General features: G+C 34.6%; 3 protein-coding genes across 9 annotated transcripts in view; all 3 read right to left on the bottom strand.

Annotated features, from left to right (window-relative positions):
• Nucleotides 1–3,657: 3,657 nt before the first annotated feature.
• Nucleotides 3,658–9,202, bottom strand: LOC144477121 (uncharacterized). Of its 6 annotated transcripts, XM_078194589.1 has the most exons (8): nt 8,485–9,201; nt 8,114–8,369; nt 7,455–7,581; nt 7,138–7,267; nt 6,910–7,074; nt 6,390–6,591; nt 6,191–6,315; nt 5,246–5,536 (listed from the first exon to the last, which is right to left on the bottom strand). In XM_078194589.1, exons 2-8 carry the CDS (start codon nt 8,118–8,120, stop codon nt 5,477–5,479), a joined length of 816 nt encoding a protein of 271 aa, XP_078050715.1. In that variant the 5' UTR covers nt 8,121–8,369; nt 8,485–9,201; the 3' UTR covers nt 5,246–5,476. The 6 variants fall into 6 exon arrangements, with proteins under 6 accessions (XP_078050714.1, XP_078050719.1, XP_078050716.1 ...); XM_078194588.1 differs by lacking the exons at nt 5,246–5,536; nt 8,485–9,201 and adding an exon at nt 3,658–4,357 and having other exon boundaries at nt 8,114–8,262; XM_078194593.1 differs by lacking the exon at nt 8,485–9,201 and having other exon boundaries at nt 5,242–5,939; nt 8,114–8,261.
• Nucleotides 9,203–10,024: 822 nt separating this feature from the next.
• Nucleotides 10,025–12,240, bottom strand: LOC144477120 (tubulin alpha-1 chain). Its single transcript, XM_078194586.1, has 3 exons — nt 12,103–12,240; nt 11,314–11,536; nt 10,025–11,219 (listed from the first exon to the last, which is right to left on the bottom strand). The coding sequence occupies exons 1-3, from the start codon at nt 12,103–12,105 to the stop codon at nt 10,093–10,095; spliced, it is 1,353 nt and encodes a 450-aa protein (XP_078050712.1). The 5' UTR covers nt 12,106–12,240; the 3' UTR covers nt 10,025–10,092.
• A 4,852-nt stretch (nt 12,241–17,092) lies between these two features.
• Nucleotides 17,093–22,209, bottom strand: part of Tok (tolloid-like protein 1 tolkin) — a 150,770-nt gene continuing 145,653 nt past the window's right edge. For both annotated transcript variants that reach the window (XM_078194318.1, XM_078194319.1), the window contains exons 13-15: nt 21,910–22,123; nt 20,182–20,432; nt 17,093–20,000 (exon numbers count right to left, since the gene is read on the bottom strand). In XM_078194318.1, coding sequence (XP_078050444.1) covers nt 19,830–20,000; nt 20,182–20,432; nt 21,910–22,123 — 636 coding nt within the window. In that variant the 3' untranslated portion in view covers nt 17,093–19,829. The remainder of the gene's footprint in view (nt 20,001–20,181; nt 20,433–21,909; nt 22,124–22,209) is intronic.

The following is a 22,209-nucleotide window of genomic DNA, read 5'->3' as shown; positions in this document are numbered from 1 at the left end:
TCGCAAACGTTTCTCCACCCGAACCAGAAAGAAAAATGGTACTTAATCGGATCAATTACTACCCACGCTTGCACACGACTTTCGTATTGATTTATTGCAAAGCTGGCGTTCCTTTATGCTGCACGAGATTATCGCTCTCAATATTAGACAGTGATTACTATATGATACATATAAATCATAAAGTTAATCGAATCTTTATTTTCAAAAGTCAATGAATTACATGATCAATTGTGTTAAATATTATGAAGTATTTAATATATCTTATTAAATATCATCAAATACTTTAAAATAAATATTACAGTGAATCGAATCTTCATTATCAAAACTCAATGAATCCCCTAATCAATTGATCTAAATATTATGAAGTATTTAATATACGTTATTAAATGTTATCGAATACTTTCAAATAAATATTAAATTTTGTTAATTCTATTGTCTTCATAGCGACAAAAAAGAAATAACCAAACAGAATTTTAAATTGTAAATAACATCTATATACACTTTCTACTCAATTTGGATTACATTTGGTAAAATAAATGTTTTTTCAAAATAAACTTCACTGTCTAATTGTATTTTTATAATTTTGTTTTCACCAGCCATTAATATCTGCTACTGCGCGGAGCTTACGCAGAATATAACGCGCCCTTTCTATGCACATCTGCTTAACTAGCTACGAATTGCGCGACTTATTTATCGACGTCGCATAGAAAGCGTGAAACGCGTAAAAATTAGACGAAACAAAGGTTAACGAAACCGTTTCACTCGTTATTAAGCGAGCGATTTAATTGACAGTATAATATGGTTCGCCGCTTATTTTTCCTGGACATTACCAAAACGGAATTGTTTCAATATTTATACACCGAGGCAAGATTTCAAACTCTAATTACTATTGTACATACATAGGGTCTATTATGCACAGCGGCGCACGTTCACCGCACGAAATTTCACGTGAGCAACGTTGTTTGATCCATCGTAACAGGCAATTAATTTCACTTCCTTACTGATTGGCATCTGCTAGACGAAAAACGTTGCACTTCCGTTTCTTAACAGTGTCGGGCCGCGTTGAACCGACGAAAACTTATATTACACCTGTTCGATCGTTTCAAGATCAACGGGCGAAATCATTGAAACATCTTGGCGATGGGTTCCTTCCGTGAATATCGTTATCGATTGCTCCTCATGCTCGCAACCCGTAACGTTCGCTCTCGCACGATCTACGGCGTATCATTCGGCGATCCCGCGCGAAATGAAATTTCACGCGATGGTGATCTTTTCACCTCTTCCGTGCGTAGCATAAATTATAGCCTCCAGTCCGCCGTAGAACCAATATTACATTATTATTTACACACGCCGCTGAAAGGTTTATGCAACGCTCGACGGGGATACTTGCTTTATAGAGCCCGTAGGTTCGTTTGCGTCCGAGGCTACGTGAAAGTGTCGTTATTACCGATCGGTATCATCGTAAATCGTTCCCGGATACCTGTTTTCGAAAAATCAATTCGAAACAAATAAATTCATCAAGTTTATTCACTAGCAGAAATATAAATTAAGCACCTCGAACGCCGCTTGTTTAAGAGTCTTATGATTTACGATCGACCATTTTATCTATGGGATTCTGTGGCTGCGGAGGTGCTGCGAATGTTTACTTTTAATTACATAAATTTATTCATACGTTAATTAAGCGTGCTTTGTACTTTATGCGAATATGTGATACAATGAAGAAAATTAAAAGTAAGAAGAATATTTTTCAATTTTCTCTGCTATTGAACGATTATTAGATTTGATTTCTACACAAATCTATAAAAAGTTACAATGGCCCATGATCAAATTATAAACTAAAACAGAAGAATATAAAATAAGTTTCTTGTACATTGCTTCTGTTCGCGAAGTTATTCTTTGAAAAATTATATCGCCATTTAGGAAAACACTTTAATACTAATCGATACATGCTGGATGTGTAAAACATGATTTCATAAATACACTACTACGTTTCTTATAATTTGCATATATATAGATTGCATATGCAGATGTACACTCTCGGCTAGAAAGGTAGTACACGTGTATTCTCTTTAATTTCTCGCGTTCTAATTAAGATAGCTTGAAAATGTTGTACGATTTATAAATATCACTCTGTTTGGACATGTAGACTATCATTCAAAATTGCCATGCTATCTTAATTACAACATAAGAAATTAGAGAGTACACAGCTGTACTGTTTTATCTAGTACTGTATATTTTATTAAAATTTTCATTATTTAAACTCAATTCGTATGCGATTGGTTCATATAAACATAAATATAAAACCAATTTAAAATAATGAAGCAGTTCACGAGAACTTTTTGTTTGTTTCTCTAGATGAACCTGACAAACTATAGCAAAATAATATTTTATGAAATTTTAACATCGATAATACATATTGTCTATGTTAAATCATATTTTCCTTAGCATCACAGAAACTACATAAAGTACGCACAAAAATTTATAAAAAAATCGTATGGTTTGTTTACAAAAATCGTAACACATTAATGAATCTGAATTTCGAGTATGTAAATATTTCATACTCGTGAGTAGCACGAGCAAACAGAGAAGCGAACCGTTCCACTTGTACACATCGATTAATCAGAGATGTCAGTCGCGTATCAACTTTCAATCAAATTTTCATTACATGTGACAATCAAAGAGTTAACGACTCGGCATATGTCCCATTGGGGAGACCTGGCTTCGGACGAAGAGGGGTCAGATGCCAGGTATGTTCATTGAGCAACACGGGTATCGCCATCAATCTTCATTAACGCGTTGATATTCTATGGACCGAACAACGGTAATACAACTGACAGAACGTGGAACGATACAGGACGTGAAGTAAATTGCGCGTGCCCGTGCGTCGATCATTATTGTACTCCTTTCGTTACTTTCTGTTTTTGATCAGGCGTTATCAGGGTTCCGCTCGCGCGGTCTTAACACCGTACTTTCGTTTTGTTCTCTGCTAAATCAGAGTGCCAAGCAGACCGGAATCTGATCATTGCCTGCGCTCAAACTTCAATACCAGAATACCCCGGAATGTAATCAATGATTACTAATCATAGTTGATCCGGTATCTGTTCGATACCTCGACAATGAATTCTTAAATTCTTTCGATCTTTAGTCACAACTGCAAATATTCCATAATACTGATAAGTGTTAGCTGATAATCAATTAGTCGTTCTGTTAAATATTTTCCACTATGACTAATGAAGTTGCTTAGCCTGTAACTAACAAAACTGTTTGATTAATACGTAATATCTCCTTTAAGAGATTTTAATATTACATACGTCTTACAATGATTAAATGATTTAATAACCATTGGGGGTGCCAATAAGATGCATTTAAAATTATTCTATATTATATTACATTTCTAAAATGAATTACTTGAGATAACTATTCAAGAAAATTTGCTTAATAATTGTAAAAAAAGAACATTGTTATTTCTTACAATGTTCATAATTATATTACGTTCGTAAGTTACCTACGAACGCACTGAAAATAGTAATATTTATAAAACTGTTAATTTAGAAATTCTTTACTGTGTACTTAGTATATTGAGTGTCCTGCAGATGTCTTATTTATTCTCTTTACAGTAACAGAGAATGTTGATAGTAATTATTATAGACTCAACAATGAATTTCACTTTACACTGTACTTTAATTAGTAACGATATTAAGATATTCATATTTGGTGGCGTCAGTTTCACAACAACTACTTTCAAATAGTTCAATGATTACTCCAACATGATAAGCGTGTTAAATTTTATATCTCAAAAGATTATTTATTTATTTCCTGTATGTAAATGTTGCAACATTTTAATATTCCTCGAATTAGCTAATTACACCTTGTACTGGAAACTTTTACCGAGTGGAAACAGAAAGAACTGTTTTGATTACGATTGCGATTGCTAATGAGATATTTGAGGAACTATAAAGTGAAACTATGTGTATCTTTAGATCTAAAAAAAATTAACTGGATTTCTGGATCGAGTTCTTTTACAGCTTTCACTGTAACACTATGAGAAGAGCATTGCGTAACGCAGTCAGAAGGCGTTTCAACCTTCACTATCTTTTTACGAACGCGAGCCGAGATCAATTTATAGTGTACACGATGTTTGAAATACGAATGTAGAGAAGTATCCGAATTCCTAGCAGATACTGTGGAATTTGCTGAAGACAAACATGCATGCCATATGGTCTTGTTGGAGAGCAACGAACTAGGCGTAAACAAATTTATCCTCGCCAGTTTAGTGGTCTAAAATTAAATTATTCGGTCAATACTTCCGGCCATTGCTATCGATCGTTGAATTAACTTCAAAAACTCTTCGAAACTTCTGGAAAAAGATTATATTTATATTTTAGAAACGGAACATGCTTATAATTAATTTCTAAAAACTTTAATAAAAATGAATCGGTCAATAAATATTTTTCTGAATCAACCTTAACTATAAGAAAATAATCGCCTTTATGCAAATTTTATGCATATTCATCATTTGCTATACATATATGTAAAACAAAAAGAAGGTAACAATATTCCGAATTAAATTCTTAAACTGTCTATTATTATCTTTAATAATGCAGATGAATTGATATTATAAATATTAAATTCAATAAATTTATGTTTCTGATAAATATATGAATAAAACAGATACATAATAGTAAACTAAGAGGAGGGTGGTACATAATTCCGTCTTTATAACGGTCCATCAGGTAATATATTATCTAATAAAATATAGCATGTAATTAATTAATTGCTTTCTACAAATCGAACAGTAATGACGTAGCTCGGATACTTCACTATAAAATAACACTGGGTTTCTAGAAGCATAATTCAGTTCCTAAAATATTGAACCTATAAAGTTATTGTATACAATGAGATGTACATTACATTTGAACTTAAATCATAAAGAATAGTATCATACCAAAACAATATACAAAACGACGTATAATGATGAATCAACAATTACGGGTTTACAAATATTTACTAACTTTAGAAATATACATATACACATTTAAACATTACAAGCTTATTATAACTAAAGAAAGTATAATTTTATGAGATATAACGAATTGTAATTATAACTATTTCGTCAAGATCTTAGAATCAGTACTATTATGTTATATTTGTTTATTAACAAATGCTATATTAAAATTTATCATTGAATTATAAATTTACAGCATTCTATAATATTCGATACATTACATGTAAGAAGTAAAATTTTAGAAAATTATGAAGAATTTCCATTTCGAAAATGTGTTTTAATTTTGCAAAAAAATAATAGGTACAAATATTATTAAAATACGACAACATTATACTGTACGATACTACAGTTCTGCATATGATTGTCTGGTACGTATCACGTTTTGTGTCGAGATGCAATTAAGGAGGGAGAGACCGAGAGAAGGAAGAAGACAGAGACTCGGCAGAAAGATGCGGAACCAACACGAACGAGTCAAGTTCTCGACGCCCACCCAGTCACACAACAGGGAGTAGAAAGACAATCGAGCTGAAACTGAATGTACAGTGCATCGGCTCGCCTCGACGAATGTATAAAATAATTCTGCAGTCTTTGGTTGGCAAGGAAATTGCAGCATCGCGAAAAAGAAATTGCTGCGAATATCGAAGGTATCACATTTATTCTCTAACAGTTATGCTAAATTCACCGCTTGAATAGATCTATGCTGATTAGATAGTTAGATATTTCAAGCACGATAAACGTAATTATTTACTATTACTATCGTCCATCCTGTACGTTTGCGTGAGTGTCAGCTGTCGACCGTTTCCGCTAACAATAAAGACGTGTATCCGGCTTTGTAAACGGAATGCATACATATATGTATCGATCTCTTGTTGTGTTAATGACTCGTCCGACGAATATATGCATCTCATTATTTACACATCATTGCTTAATTTACCTACAATACTCATTTCGATAGTATCGTGGATTTTTATCTCATTTTTGTTTCATCAATGACTTCATGTTCGATTTATTTTGTACAACCAAATGAATGCATTGAATCACATATCACAATGATGCTCTCATAAAATAAATATGAATATATTGAGCATTCCAATTCGAAAATATCACAACAAATCTTATATGTATTCCTTAATTTGAAAATGCACATTTTAAATTCTTTAAAAATGTATTTCATGTAGCACTCACCATATGCTCTACTGCTTTTTCCTCCAATTCTGCTAATGTCCAATCTACATGAAAGCTCAAAGGCTGAAGTCGAGATTCCATCTCACGGAGCCATTTCCTCAAACACTTCACTTCATGCTCAAAATCTATAAAATGTGTCAAAGAATAGTGAGCAACACTATCCAGAATTTTAATGTTTCATAATAAAAGACTAATTTACCTGCTGACATATCTAGTTGATTAGATATTGGCCTTTCAACGGGTGCCATAATTTGTTCTACTAATTCCCATTTTGCATTCAAATGGTCAACACGCCACGCTACTTCATCTTTCAAAGCAGGGGCACGTGACACTAATTTTCCAGCTTGTTCGTTAAATAACTTTCTTCTATAAGCCCTACGTCGCAGCTCCTCCATGTGAGCCTGAGGTATACATTTTATTACTATTATTACATTGCTACTTAATTAGTTATCACTAAACAATTTTAATCAGTTATCATAAACAATTTTCATTTTTATTATTAGACTGTGGATTTTTATGAATTTGTAATATCTTCTATGGATGTATAAAATATGATAAACATTTATATTAATAAAGATTGAGTTTATTTCTATTTTATTTTTATTGTACAGAAACTTTTATCTCAAGAAATATATATTTCTCTTACCTCAGTTTTGATAAAATCATCCATGAAAGATCCACAATCTAATTGTAGCTTAATATAACTGATTTGTACATACCGCACGCAGACTTTTGTCCAACAAATTTTCTTCCTTAGAATAAACCAATTCTTGGAGAACTGTTAGCCAGGAATATAATTCTGAGAATTGACTACTAACTTCTTTTAAATTCCACGATTGTGCTGATACATCAGACTCGTCCCATGTTAATTCACCATTGGCTTCCTATCGTCATTATTGACATTAGAACAAATTGTATCAGACATATATAAAAACTAATTCACTTACTTTACAACTATCTATTAAATTAGTGTCCATAATATAGTCATAATTGGATCGTATTGCTGCCCAGAAATCATCTTTGCAATCTTCATGATTTGTCCACGAACGTTGATTTTGGATCTGCTTTGGGTCTTTCCTACAAAATCAATGAATAACTGTATTATGATTTCGTTGTTATTTCCATTAGATTACTCACAACTAATGATTTACTATAATTATTGACTGCATAACATTTACTTCCAGCTAATTTTTAGAATATATTTATTAAAACGATATAAGTAGAAAGTACATCATATAATATAAACATAGGTAATGAAACAAACCGTTTCTTTGTGAGGCTGTTATATGGTCTCTCGATCGCTATCCCCGCTTGGCCATGCTTGTCTAAGCCATGACCGAGCGGCTGAAGCGATGATAAGGAGAAGCTCATCTTCATGGCTTTGCAGTGGTCTGGAAAAAATATATTTATTTAAAACATTACTACTCCATAAATTAAATGAAACTTTTAAGCAAAAGTAGAAAGTAGAGTATCTAACTTATATATATGTTGGTACATTGTCAATGCATGTCAGTACATAAAAAGATGATATTAATTAAAAGTTAGTTAATAATTTAGTTTAATAAGCTTCAAGGCTATATATACCTACATACATAATGTACAATAATATGTTTATTACAAAAGTAAGAACCTTTAAAATATGCACATATATGAATTGATTATAAGAACTAATGATGACATAGTTTATAAACATTAAAATATTTTTTATACAAATGTAATATTACAAAATATATACTCATTCTGATCTATGCCATATTTCTACATGTAGGTTTTGCTTGCATTAGAAGACAAAGGTAATTGTATTCCGCACTATTTAAATACACAAGTAGACAACAAGAGAGATAAGAGTATAACCTGAAGATTAATGTGCAGAAAGAATGCCTTGTGATCTTATCTAAAGTATTTTTACTGTAGTTCACCTACCAAGCATAATGACTGTATCCCAGCTAGAAGGCAATATTAAACAAACTGACTATTGTGTATCACGCCATTCTTCAATTTCTAATTAAAAAAAATACTTCTTCCGAATGCGTTAGATGCAATAGAATGTTAAATTTCTTCGAACTGTATTATCTCGAATACATTGATGAATCACACGTGTAGATGCAACATTTGGGCGTGTGTTGTATACACGCCGTGTACACATGGATTTTGTCCAGGTAATGCGGCATAGTGAATGCTTTTATCAAAATTATAAGAGATCTCATAAAACTCCGGCTTAAGCAAGGAGATAAGCACGTAGAAAATTACATAGTTGCCTCGAAAACATTCACAACTCCCACCGGGATACTCACTCATTCTTATCGTAAGTAGTCATGAAATAAAGTTAACATTCTTTGAAATGGTCTCACTATAAATGCATTATTCAGCACACGAGAAAAAAACGTGATTGAGGAAACCGGAGAACGTTGCAACGAGAACTCGGGCTGGAGGGGCTGCACTCCACTGCATACATCCAAGGCAGTAGCTTCTTGCCTTGCGAGTAAGTATGCAAACAATATATCGATACGCCAGAGACATCGATACACCTGTCTCGAGCCACTTGTCCGAATCCGCTTTGAACATATTTCATTGGATCTTGATTACGCATCGACACCTCTGTCTCGATGCATCGATTTAATGTTGTATCGATATCCGTGCAATACTTTTTACATTCTTTCCCGAGGGAAACGTTACTGAAAAACTTTAAGTAATACTGCGCTCACTCACTCATATTACTCGGCGTGATCCTGAACACATGGCGGGTCCATTTGGACACACTACTAATGACGTGTCGGTAACATTTGCACAATTTTTCAAATAACGAGTCCGCCAATTTTTTTTTCTAAACGAAATGCCACCTTACACAGCGCTGTGCACACCGACACGCACCGACGTGCACTGCCGTGACGCGCATGCGTGCTCTCGGCAAATGTAAGAAGCCTATGGCTCATGGCGGATTCTCAGTAAGATATCTATTCTTGTTATTGGAGTAAAGTAGAACCAACTGACGTGCAATAAACTGAGATAGAACAGAATTAGAAGGGATATTCTTACATTTACAATAAGAGAACGCGAATGGCTGCGACAAATTATTAGACGAAGTATTCCGGGTCGCGTGCTTGTCATATGCGCTTACGCTGTTACGCTCATTTTTTAAATGTATTTCAATCGCGACTGTTGAACCGTACCAAATGACACGTTTAAACTATTTGGAAAGGTGGGGATAGGTATTGTAAAATAAAAATTAAAGTGTCTAACGCTAATAGAAATCTTGTGACACCAAATAGTCGAAGAAGGTACGAATGAAAACTATACGATAAAAATAGAGAGACCTCAGTATGCTACGAACTTTCATGAACTTTTAAATCGCTAAAAATAAAAATTCTATCAAGTTTTTTTTTTGCGGTTGCTATAACGATACGTAACAAATAAATGCTATATTGGATTATTTGTTAGTGATATTGAATAAGAAATTATAAAATTCGGTGTCCTAAAATTACCGTATAGCTTTCTTTCGTGACATTCTATAGTCGAATAGTAATTTTATATTACTATGTCAATATAGATAAATATCTAATGAACATTAACAAATCCACTTTTATTTTATACAATTCAGTTTCATACTGGAAACTTAAGAAAACAATTGTCTTTTAGTTAATTTCTTTTTTAAGTATCATATTTCTACTAAGTTATTCTAATAAGTTAGACGACTGAAGATTATTCCAAAGTACAAGGTAAATGGTTTTAAATGTATAAAATATAACTGAATATAATCTATCAATTGTGTAATCAATCATGGAATTAATCAAATGATTTAGGAAATGTAAAGGGTAGGTGACATACACAAAACAGTAGCGCTTGTAAATCCGCTCATTTATTTCATATTGTTTCTCAATGAAAAATCATGATTGGGATTTTGTTTAGTATTCTTCAGCTCCTTCGCCCTCACCTTCAGCAGAATCCATACCGACTTCTTCGTAATCCTTCTCAAGTGCAGCAAGATCTTCACGAGCTTCAGCAAATTCACCCTCTTCCATACCTTCACCGACGTACCAGTGTACGAATGCTCTCTTTGCGTACATTAAATCGAATTTATGGTCAAGTCGAGCCCAAGCCTCTGCAATAGCAGTAGTATTGGACAACATGCATACAGCTCGTTGTACTTTAGCAAGGTCACCACCAGGTACAACAGTAGGTGGTTGATAGTTAATGCCAACTTTGAAACCAGTTGGACACCAATCGACGAATTGAATAGTACGTTTAGTCTTAATAGTTGCGATTGCTGCATTAACATCCTTTGGTACAACGTCTCCTCTGTACAACATACAGCAGGCCATATACTTTCCATGACGAGGGTCGCATTTGACCATTTGATTGGCTGGTTCGAAACAAGCATTCGTGATTTCCGCAACAGAGAGCTGTTCGTGATAAGCTTTCTCCGCGGAAATAACTGGAGCATAAGTTACTAGAGGGAAGTGAATTCTTGGATAAGGTACTAAGTTAGTTTGGAATTCTGTCAAATCGACGTTCAGGGCACCGTCGAAGCGAAGGGAGGCCGTGATCGAAGAAACGATTTGACCGATCAGTCGATTCAGATTTGTGTACGTTGGTCTTTCGATATCCAAATTACGACGACAGATATCATATATAGCCTCATTGTCGACCATAAATGCACAATCGGAATGTTCTAGAGTCGTATGGGTAGTAAGAATAGAGTTGTAGGGTTCAACCACAGCAGTTGAGACTTGTGGTGCAGGATAAATTGCAAACTCCAACTTCGACTTCTTTCCATAATCCACAGAAAGGCGTTCCATCAACAATGATGTGAAGCCAGAGCCAGTTCCACCTCCAAACGAATGGAAGATAAGGAAACCTTGGAGTCCAGTACATTGGTCCGCAAGCTTGCGAATGCGGTCCAAGACGAGATCAACAATTTCTTTCCCAATTGTGTAATGCCCGCGAGCGTAATTGTTTGCAGCATCCTCCTTGCCTGTGATTAACTGTTCTGGATGGAAGAGTTGACGATACGTGCCTGTGCGAACCTCGTCTGTAAAATAAAATAATTATACCATTTTATTACAAAATAAATTCATGAAATGAGTTATTTATTGGATGAGAAAGTTAAGAACTCAAGTACATACCGACTACTGTAGGCTCCAAGTCGATGAAAACAGCTCTGGGAACATGTTTTCCGGCACCAGTTTCACTAAAGAAAGTATTGAAACTGTCGTCACCTCCACCAATAGTTTTATCTGATGGCATTTGGCCATCAGGCTGGATGCCATGCTCCAGACAATATAACTCCCAACAGGCATTACCAATTTGGACTCCAGCCTGGCCAACGTGGATTGAGATACATTCACGCTGAAAAAGGAAATCATACGTAAGTTTTTACGTGTATTTGATAGAATAAGAACATAATTAAGAATTAAAATAGTTTGAATAATTCTACAGTTGTACACCCGTTGTATTAAATAAAATATTTCTTATAAACCAAACGAATGATATTATTCATCTCATAATCTCAACGCTTTCTAAAATACTACGTTTCTGTTAAATTTAAGTTATATTTTTTAGAAACATCTATTAGAAAATGTCTGCCTGCTTGAAATATCGATCGTGTCAGCAAAACGACGCGCATTTTCCCCCTCTCCCTGTCAACGCGAAACAAAATCTAACGTTTTCACACTCTTACGAGACTACAATTTTCACACGAAAAATCTATTCTTGGAGTGTAACGGTAAGAAAACTGATCAGAATGCAAACGCTTCCAATTTATTCAAAGAATATTAAGGCGTCAAAGGTCGATTCGCGTGGAAAGGGCGGAGCCGGCCGGTTAACGTCTCGAAGTAACGGCATGTGCAATTAACACGTCTGACTAGAAAATCGACCTTCCTTACGCATGAAAGTAACGATTAGCACTCTCTTACCATTTTGAAGTCTGAAGTAGTGGTTTATGTCCTCGTAAAAATTGGGTAGCTGATAGTTAAAGCAAGTAATGGAGCTACTGCTATCAACCACACACAATGCACGATCGAACACCAAACGATTAATGCGCGAGAGACACCAGCAACGGGATCTTATACCCCCGACTATCGACTCTTTCTGCGCACGATCATTGGCCGTCAGTGACCTCACCCTGGCCTCTGATTGGTCGATACTCGACCGCAACACGCCAGAACGCCTTCACGCATGTTTCCTACTCGCAAAATATAGTACCTCGCGACTGTCATGCGACATTTGTTTTATTGATTTTACAAATTGCAACGAGGAAATTAGTATGGAATAATGGAATTCGTTGACTCGGCAACGATTAATTCGTAGCCAAATTTTCGGTCGAGGAACTATTACGATGACTGCATTCATAATTACAAATGAAAAACAAATGCAACGAAACTGAGATACATAAATGGAATTGTATTGATTCGCAGCGTCCTTAACGGATGGATTTGAAATTGTAGTCGCGGATTCTGTGGAAATCATTATTGGCGGAAGAAAGGAATAATTTCACACTAAGTAGGTTAAGTTTGGTATGATAAAACGTTGAAGTGTACGTAAAGCGTATCCTTCGCACATTCGCATAATGTGTGAACACGACCTCATTAACAAATTGTGCCCGTAATTAATGAGACAGGTCTTTGAACTACGTTACGTACTATACCATAACAGACGAAACGATAATTGCTATATTCGTTTCAAATATTACCTTTTATCTTTTAATTAACTTAATTTTTTTGAGTTTCATATATTTATATGTTAATCTTAATTCAGCATAATGTTTGATGTATACATATATATAGTAAATGCTTATTATGTTTTTTAGATATGCAAATCGAGTTTCTGATTGCAGTGCACCTTGAAATGACTGTCGTCGATGCTTCATGGCGTGTGTGGTGAACAAAGATGCTCGAGACTCTTAAGAGAAAGTCTTGTGATTGCATAAAATAGTCCTTACTTGATTTTTTCCTGAATAATGTAGGTCTCGTACATACTTATTTGGTTTCTAAAAAGCATACGTATTATTTACGTTACTCTCATGGAATTATTACTACTGAAAAAGTACTTTTTTAGCATATTTCAGTACTGATAAGAGTATTTCACTCGATTCCGCTGATATACTACTATATTATGTAATTAATCTAGAATTTCGATAATCTCGCGTGCTTGAAATTTCGGCAATTCCAGATTATCAGTCATAGCGGGTTATTGAACTGCATCCCTAATTTAGTAACAGTAAAGAAAATAATTTTGAAACTACTACGGTTAATACAGTAATAGAATTCATCTTTAAAAAATATAAATATTACAGTAATGTATAAAATAATATAAATTATCATTTGACAACCAAATGTCCTATATTGTACATTTCAAAGTAGTGTTCATAGTCTACAACTATGTATAACGAACGTCGCATATTCTGAGATATAGGGTGTGTCGATTTATTCGATTCCGAATTATCAGAATATAATTTCCACAATATATAATAATTCAATCATGTCACGATAAAATGCATGATTTTTAAATATAATTATAGTGTTACGTTATATAATTTAATTATGCGGTAATTAATATTCTCAATTTCTAAATCGTCAACATTTTATTGCACACACAAGATTATACTCTTTGTGGCATGATGAGACAAAGTACCACTGCATGTATTCTTAGTTGTAAAACTACTGCACTTTCTTATGGACGTTGAACTTGTACATCAGCTAAGAATAGACATTGCTCTCTGTTCGTATAATGTGCGCGCACGTGCAACAATTGTATTCGTTATTTAATACTGAAGCCAATTATTCAAATTATGATTTCAAATACTATTGAAGTATGACTGTACTTTCTATTCGATCATTCGTCTCTACGTTTCCTTCGTATTTCTTTTGTTACAGAAAATGTACGAAACATGTTATACCGAATCATGCAGTTTCCAATAATTTTAATTACTCTTCTATTTATCAGGACTGTAATATTTTCATAAAAACTATATAGGCAAATTTAGATTTATTTCTTTGAACGTAATAAATAATCACATTTGTAGGTGTGTTTGAATTTTTTCGAATTTTTGCTTTATTGGTAACGCATAATTTCTTTCAAGAAAGTTATATATTTCAAGTAAATATTATAAAGAATAAGTATTTCACTAAAATTACGAAGGGTTTTATTTATTCTACGATTTTAATATGTCTATATAAAATTCTCCTATTTTTCTATATGTATTATATACTATTTTACGTGAGTTTTCTTTATTAACAGGTAATTTGCGACGATATAAGAGAACACATTAACTAGACTATGGATTTTATGTATTCTTAAATTATCAGGATTGTTAACGAAATAAAAATAATTTTAACTGGCTATTGCTTCTTGCAACTAACGCAGACAACTTTTATTCTGCATAGAGATCTGCAGTCTATATAATATAATATAAATGTAGAAAAGACAATATTACAGGAACATAGTGTTGAATATAATATGTAGTATTTTAAATAATGAATTATCCTACTGTTTCAACCGTAGGTGTTTCTAAAACTGTATTTCTCGTTCTTGTTGCATTGCTCCACATGTTCGAATGACGCGGCATATTTGATAATCCAATATTGCTGATGTCCCAGACAGAGTGAATTGTTGGAATTGTACTGTATTCTGTTTTTACACATGAGCGGTTTATCGAAGCGTTTTTCTCGAGAATAAGAACCAAGGAAGGATGAGAGCTGTCGATGAGAGAGCGCATGTGCCAGTTGGCCGCTCACTTTTTCTAAAATTGGTCACAGACGGTCGGATCTCCGGTAAGGAAAGCGGTAGATCTTGAAGATCGTCCTCCCATGGGAAGTCGTGTAGTTCTGGACACAAAGTGCATACTGCAGCTCGAAATAACTCAAGTATGCAGCAATCTGCGTGCGAAATAACTCAACTATGCAGGAATTGGCGCGCAAAATAATTTAACAGTCTTTGAATAAAATAACGTTGTCAATCAAAAGTACTCAGAAATAGATTATATGTTATAGAATATATTATACGTTACTGAATATTTTATATTAAATAATATATAATATATTACTGAATACTTATATTAAATACCACCACGTTCCTTTATTTGGACTTTTTCTATTCTAATATATTACGTATATATTGCTGAATATTCTATATCAAATAATATATAATATATTACCAAATAGAGTCCAGTAATAACAAAGTTTTAATTACATTGAATTAATGCACTTAATAGGGCATGACTTAATACGTTTGCGAATGCAGTATAGCGTCACCTTGCGAAATTAGCGATGAGGTAGTCAGCGTCTATGTGATTAACTCTTCCGTACTCTGAAGTTACATAAATAATTGTAATCTAATTAGGAGCTCATTATTTATAAACAACGTATTATTTATATTGATTTTTACTATATTTGTGGTAACTCTGTTACTTGTTTTATGCAACTTTGAAACAGCTTTTGATTTGCCATTTCTTGTCACTGGTATACAGGAAATAGTTTGAATGATAATATTGTAATACAATATTATAGTATTTTTCCTACGGGCCATTTTTTTATTACACTTACGTGGCATTTCTTTTTTCCACAATTTTATTAATGAAAAAATGTGCGATATTTCGTAGTAAATGCATAACGACATTTTTAAGGCATACAATCCGTTCTCGAATAAATAAAAAACGACAACAAATAAAGAAAGTGGCAGAGAGTAAAAGGAAAGTATTTTTATTTGCAAACACCGAGTTTGACTTTTACCTTGATGAAATGCAAATAATGCTAATATCGATCTTCGCAAATTCGTTTTAAATGTTTCTGGGCTCTGTTCTAAATCATATGAAATCAAGATTTATTCTCGATGCAGTTGATCATGTCTAACAATCTCCAATCTACAGGTCTACAGACATATCAGTTTCAAGTACGATCATGAAAGTTGATCATAGATATTAACATAATATCGCAACAGCTGTAGCCAGTGATGTAACAGATCGACCACGCACTTCATTGTCCTTGCATTTGTAGCGATCTCGTTGACCGAATATAGAGCCATCAATATTAAGTAGCTCTTAAAGTATGTCGTTTCAATGCTCTTAACAATTTTGATATTGCTAAGCTGTAGCATGTAAAAATATACTTGCAAATGATATTCAAATAATCTGTTACAGCAAAATGTTAATAAACGAATGTCTAAGAATCATCTTCGACAGTATGTTTTAACTGATGGTAGGTTAAAGTTGTCTATCTAATTTCAATTTTCGTTTATAATAATTACAACACCTACCTGGTTCAAACTTCATATCTGTTTATATTAAAACTTAAGTAGATTCGCTAATATGTATTATAGATGATTGATCTCCATATCGTTTGAATTGACATTGTTTAGGTTTATAATTGTTTAATTAGATTTATGCACTGTTGTATGAGAGATTAGTTACGTTTATTCCTATTATATGTTAATAAGTATTCATTCACTCTTCACTTTTCAGATTCAAAAATTTTAAAATGTATAAAATTGTTCTTTCTTAAGTTTTTAAAATGATTTATTCCATATGTAGGTATACACATTAACTTTTTAAGAACTAATTTTAAATGAGAACTTGCCAAAGAAGTTAGATCCAAAAATATTATGTCATGTGCATAAGGATTGTTTAATTTATATTTTTATTAAATTTATAGGTTTCATAGACGATATTTAGTTATTGATTAATTTATGTATTGAATCTGCCGATTTTTAATGACTAATTTTGAGAAAAAAGTGTGTCAGGATATAATCACTGTATCTACTGTTAATGAAAAGCATAAAAAATATCGATATTTTTAGTTGGTAATCTGTTTTGCCTCTTAAAATAGAGGAAAATTTGTGGATATGGAATCATTGTTTGATGGAGGAATAGCGTACAATGGAAAAGTATATAGTTGTTTATATAGTAATATGTAGAGTGCCTATAACGTGTATTTCTGAGAACAAATAAATCACATATAATTTACAAAAAGGAACTTGACGCGGCGCCTAATATTGTTCTTATCATCCGTTAATAGATAAGATATTATACGTGTGTGTTAGGCGTATGAACTTTTTCTTTTAAAGGACCAACACTATATGCGTGTACATACTTAAAGACACATACATGCATACTTTCAAACAAATCGAAATCACTGTGTTTACACTCGTGTTCGAATAGAAACATGTCCTTTTGATTAATATAGGCCGTATTCGTCTTGCAATACAACGCATGCAATGCGACGCGAAACAAAAACGAAGGACACACCATTTTGACGAACAATTTTCTCGCGGCATTATTAAAAAATGTTCACAAGGCAGTGCATCATGTTAGAAAGAATATGAAAAACCTTGAAATTTGAAAACTAGGTGTTCGCCCGAATAAATTCTTCCTTCCGCCGATGATATCTTTTGGTGTTTCTTACATGATATGCTGTTTACACGCGGACGCGCGCTGATTTTCAAATACAATATACAAAGAATAACATTTCCTTTTTGTCTTTGTTTAAAACACGAGCTCTTTGGCGAATTCGGAACGACGCGTTGTATATTTGGAATCGTTCGTCGCAACGATTAATTTGGAATCGACAACAATTCGACTTTGTTTCCGTAAATCGTTATTCGCTGAATGCAACCTTACTTTATAAATATATTTCTTTAGTATTTAGTTGCGAGTCGTTAAAAAACTTCCAACGCGTAAATCATAGTTTCAGTAAATGGACAAGTTTACCTGAAATTACTGTGACCTTTAGTTACTTCGGCTGACTTTATGTATTTCGGAGTATAATATGCCGATGTTTTCTTCGTTAATTGTTAGCAATCAAACTTATCACTATTATCTGTTCATTTTCCTGACTGGATACTTTTGTTCTTGTTCCACGCGGTACTCCCATTTTAATCGATCCACACGAATACTGTTGAAATTGAACATTATTATCGACGTTACAGCTACTAGTAAGTTCCTCTTGCCTCGTATCCACACCTCTACCTCTAAACTCCTTATTTTATCCTTTTATAATACTCTCTTACTTCGTTTAACACATATTATACACAATTATGATACAATAAATGCTACGTTAAAAGAACATTTCGCACGAACTTGGAAAGTCGAAAAAATACATCGAACGAAACCAGAAGAGATTATCGAAGATTCATTAATCAAAAATTCAATTTCCGCACTTTCTTTAAATTAAATATGCACGACAGTTCCATGCTGTCCAATGATTACTCAGATTACAAGCTAATAAATCATTTTCTGAGTTCAATCAGCCGATAAGTACTACGCGTTCTCGGGAAACTCCATCGATTCGGACGTTTCTCATTACGAATCGAATCTCGAGGTTTCTCTTAATTCTCCTGCGATCGCTGACGATTCGTGTCGATCGAATAAAGTGGAACAACGCTCGTTGACTGTACAGCGGATGGCGATGTACAGAGTCAAGAACGGTCGGAAAACACTCGAATAGCGAAATATTTGATCGATCGTCGATCCTATGACTACATATAAAACGGCACGACGTCTACATCTAAGTTTTTTTTATCTATGTACAATAAACGGTCGCCGGGAGCCCCGATAACGCGAGACAAACGCGGAACAGTTCGATCGAGGCTCGCCTTAAAATTTCTATCGCCGACTGTAGGATCGATCGGCGCTATCCCTAATTTTATATCTAGATTACCCAAATATTTGCACAAGTTCTTGTTTGGAACGTGTCCGAGAGAGAGGTCTGTCTAGCGGGGAACGCTATCGTCCCGGCCCAAACACCCTCGTCCTGCTCTTATTGTTTTACCGTTACAGTTTAGAACCATTTATCAGCGTACGTTCAAGGTGAGACTCTTAAAAAGTACAACGAATGGCGAAGCACTTTCGTCAAAGAGGATACAGGGGTTTTGGGGATCAAGAGAGAGAGAGAGAAATAGAAAGAGAAAAAGAGAGAGAGAGAGAGAGAGAGAGAATGAGAGGAAAAGAGAGAGAGAGAGAGGGAGCGGTCGGGAGTAAAGTGATCTTTAAGCTTTGTCGAATCGTTTGGTACGTTTGCAGGGCAGTGTTTGCGAGAACAACGTCGAAGAGATGCAACTGTCTTTTCGTAATAGACCTCGCCTTAACCGTCGGCATCGGTCGTTTTATCGAACCCTCGTAACGATGGACGTAGGTAATCACTTTGGCAATGTCGCGACGATGCTTCCTCCTGTTCTCAATTTCTCTCTCCGTAACAGAACGCGCTGTTTTGCTGGGGTTTTTCGAACTTAGAAGAGTTAACAGTGTAACGCGTTTCTACCTAAACATATAATGGCACGATTGGCCCGTCGATAGACCGAATTTCGAACTCGTACATACGTGTACCGACCCAGAAACGGACAGCCGTTACCTAACGCCTCGGTATAAATTATCCTTGTGTGACTGGATTTATCCAGCACGGTTCTCCTGGCCAACACGGAATCGACGCTGAACGCGGATGATCATATTCGGGCCGCGAGATTCGCTTTGCGTGGACGTTCCGCCGAGAGGAATAAGCTTGACGGCCTCGACCATCCAGCGAGATTTGCATCCGTGCCACGTTGGACGCTCGCCTCGACAACGATCCTATTCGTTCTCGCTGTGATCGTTGCTTTGCAAGATCGAGCCGATGTACCAGCCGTAACTTAGTCGATTGGCGAGGCCGGCCACGGATCAGAGGTTCTCCTCGTCGGTATCTTCGTTGTCCGAGCCTCCGTAGTTCTCGCCGCTCACCTGCCAATCCACTGCGACAAACACCGCCACGAACCCTTTGTTCGCTATCGTGTCGTCCGTTCGGAACCTCACCAGCAGGGCCTCGTTCATCGAGATGAAGTCCGTGGTGTTCTGAAATACGTTATTGACACCGTAAGAACATAGTATACAAGATGTTTTGCTTAAAACAGGCCCTCTAAATATCAATTGTAATGTTACAAAAAGTATTGTATGTAAATTATATAAATTTGACTGAATCATGAGACAAAAAGGTAACTGTATCAGCTAACTTGACAGTAGAAAGTACACTTACGCTGGTACCACAGTATCGTCCATACATCGGACCGGAAGTGTCGAGTCCAGAATAAACTTCGACGAAATCGTAGTTGCATTCGGTCTCGTATTCAAGATGGAACTTGAGGAAAGTCAAATGCACGTTTTTCCCAGGCGGTGCCTCTATCGCCCAATCGCAGTCCGTTCTGTGGTCGTAATTATTATAGCTGTACTTCGCATGCGAGTACAAATACTTGACTTCATCCGTTGCGACCAGGTGACCACCGCAGGCTGTGCGACATAATTACGTTAGCGAAATGGTTGTCAGGTTCGTTAAATTATCCGATTCCGCGACCATTCTAACTGACTAACGACTGGAAATGGGAATAGAGCCCGGCTTGCTCGATAGGCTGCATGCGATTTCGATGGTCGAACGCGATTTTATATTGTAAAAGAACGGGGCACGAGAAAGTTCGTGCTTGGAGAGCGAGATTGAAAGAGAATTATTGTGTAAAATGTGACACAGTGCTTAATCACGAGTTGTTTCTATAGTCAAGCCAAGATACGTTATTTAAGGCGATACTTCGATAATTTCGTGAACACTGATCTTACGAATAATTGTTGTGAACTTAAAACTTTATTTTAACGTTATTAAGGCGTTGTCTTTTAAGATTTTCACATATTGTTTTCTATTTTATTATAATGATCCGGGGAATATTTTACAATTATTTCAAGTAGAGCGAAAAATATTTTGAAACTTAAGAATTATTACTATTACTATAAAGTGTTTTCTGGAGATACATTATTAATTTGAATATATTATATGCATTATATTTGAATATACAGGAAAAATAAATTATTTTCTAATGATTAAAAGATGAATTTTATATAACGTATGCTATACTTGAAACAATCTCGTGAAAAGCAGCATCGTGCAGAATTTTGTTATTAGTTTATATTGTTATGTTCAAAATAATTATCTTATAGTTGGTGTAGAATTCCTTTCTCTATTTTATTATGTTTTATTAGACCACTATAATAGAACTTTGAAATTTTGTTCTACAAATAAAAACTAATAATGAACACTTTGGTACCCTAAATATGTTTTCAAAAGTATTCTTTTCACGTTTTAACGACAAACATTCAATAGAATGTATTTACTAGATGAAAATATTTGTCAAAAATATCTGTATCGTTCGTAGGTATACATAATTTTTTGAAAGAAAAGAAAACAGCAATAATTGTTGCACCATTATAATTATTGGGTTGGCAACTAAGTAATTGCGGATTTTAAATAAGGAAAATTCAATTCTTTTGCTTAAAAATATAAGTTTATCCAATTAGATAAATCAATTTTGACACTGCGAAATGAAAACGAAACTAAATAATTAATCGGTGCAATTTTCTTACTAAATTAAAGGTGGAAGTCCAAACAGCAAGAAAACAATATAGATCAAGTGCTTTGATCCTCCCTTTTTGGAAATAATACAATAAAATATGTCTAAAATGCGCTTTTTGTCCTTCCATCTTCAAAAAGTGATAAAAACGAAACTAAATAACTAATCGATGCAATTTTCTTACTAAATTGAAGATCAAAGTCCAGACAGCAAAAAAACAATATAACTTAATTGTGCTTTGAACACGTTGATAAAACAAAAGAATGTGCTAAGACCATCTATTAACAAAATCCGCAATCGCTTAATTTCCAACCCAATAAATTGATTCGACGAGTATTGATATTTGATCAGCTATTGTTCTCGCTTCTTACCAGTGCTATGAGTTGCAAGGAAACCTTTCCTCTGGACGGAAACATCGCTCTTGAATACCATATACATTTGATTTCCCGTAGCTAGAATTGGATGTGGTTCCTTTGTACCGCAGAATTTCCCGAGAATATGACTGTCCGGAGAATCACCGTCGTAAATGGCGATGTGATCGTAAGCACATTCTTGATGGGATTCCATCTCGAACACTTTGAAGATCTGTGGAATATTGGATTTATTTACCATCATTCGCCCTGCTCCATTCGACGTGTTTCGAGAATATAAATTATAAATGGTGTGGATTG

Source organism: Augochlora pura, chromosome 11, assembly GCF_028453695.1.
Source record: "Augochlora pura isolate Apur16 chromosome 11, APUR_v2.2.1, whole genome shotgun sequence".
Taxonomy (NCBI): Eukaryota; Metazoa; Arthropoda; class Insecta; order Hymenoptera; family Halictidae; genus Augochlora; species Augochlora pura.
The sequence above is the reverse complement of the archived record's forward strand: the minus strand, read 5'-3'. Positions and strand labels throughout refer to the sequence as shown.

What these genes read in the sequence shown, in the direction of transcription:
- LOC144477121 (XM_078194589.1), bottom strand. An exon ending in TGGACAAAAGTCTGCGTGCG is followed by an intron (nt 6,592 to 6,909) that starts GTATGTACAAAT and finishes TGTATACCTCAG; the next exon opens with GCTCACATGGAGGAGCTGCG. An exon ending in AAAAAGCAGTAGAGCATATG is followed by an intron (nt 5,537 to 6,190) that starts GTGAGTGCTACA and finishes CTGTACATTCAG; the next exon opens with TTTCAGCTCGATTGTCTTTC.
- LOC144477120 (XM_078194586.1), bottom strand. An exon ending in CTTGGAGCCTACAGTAGTCG is followed by an intron (nt 11,220 to 11,313) that starts GTATGTACTTGA and finishes TTTATTTTACAG; the next exon opens with ACGAGGTTCGCACAGGCACG.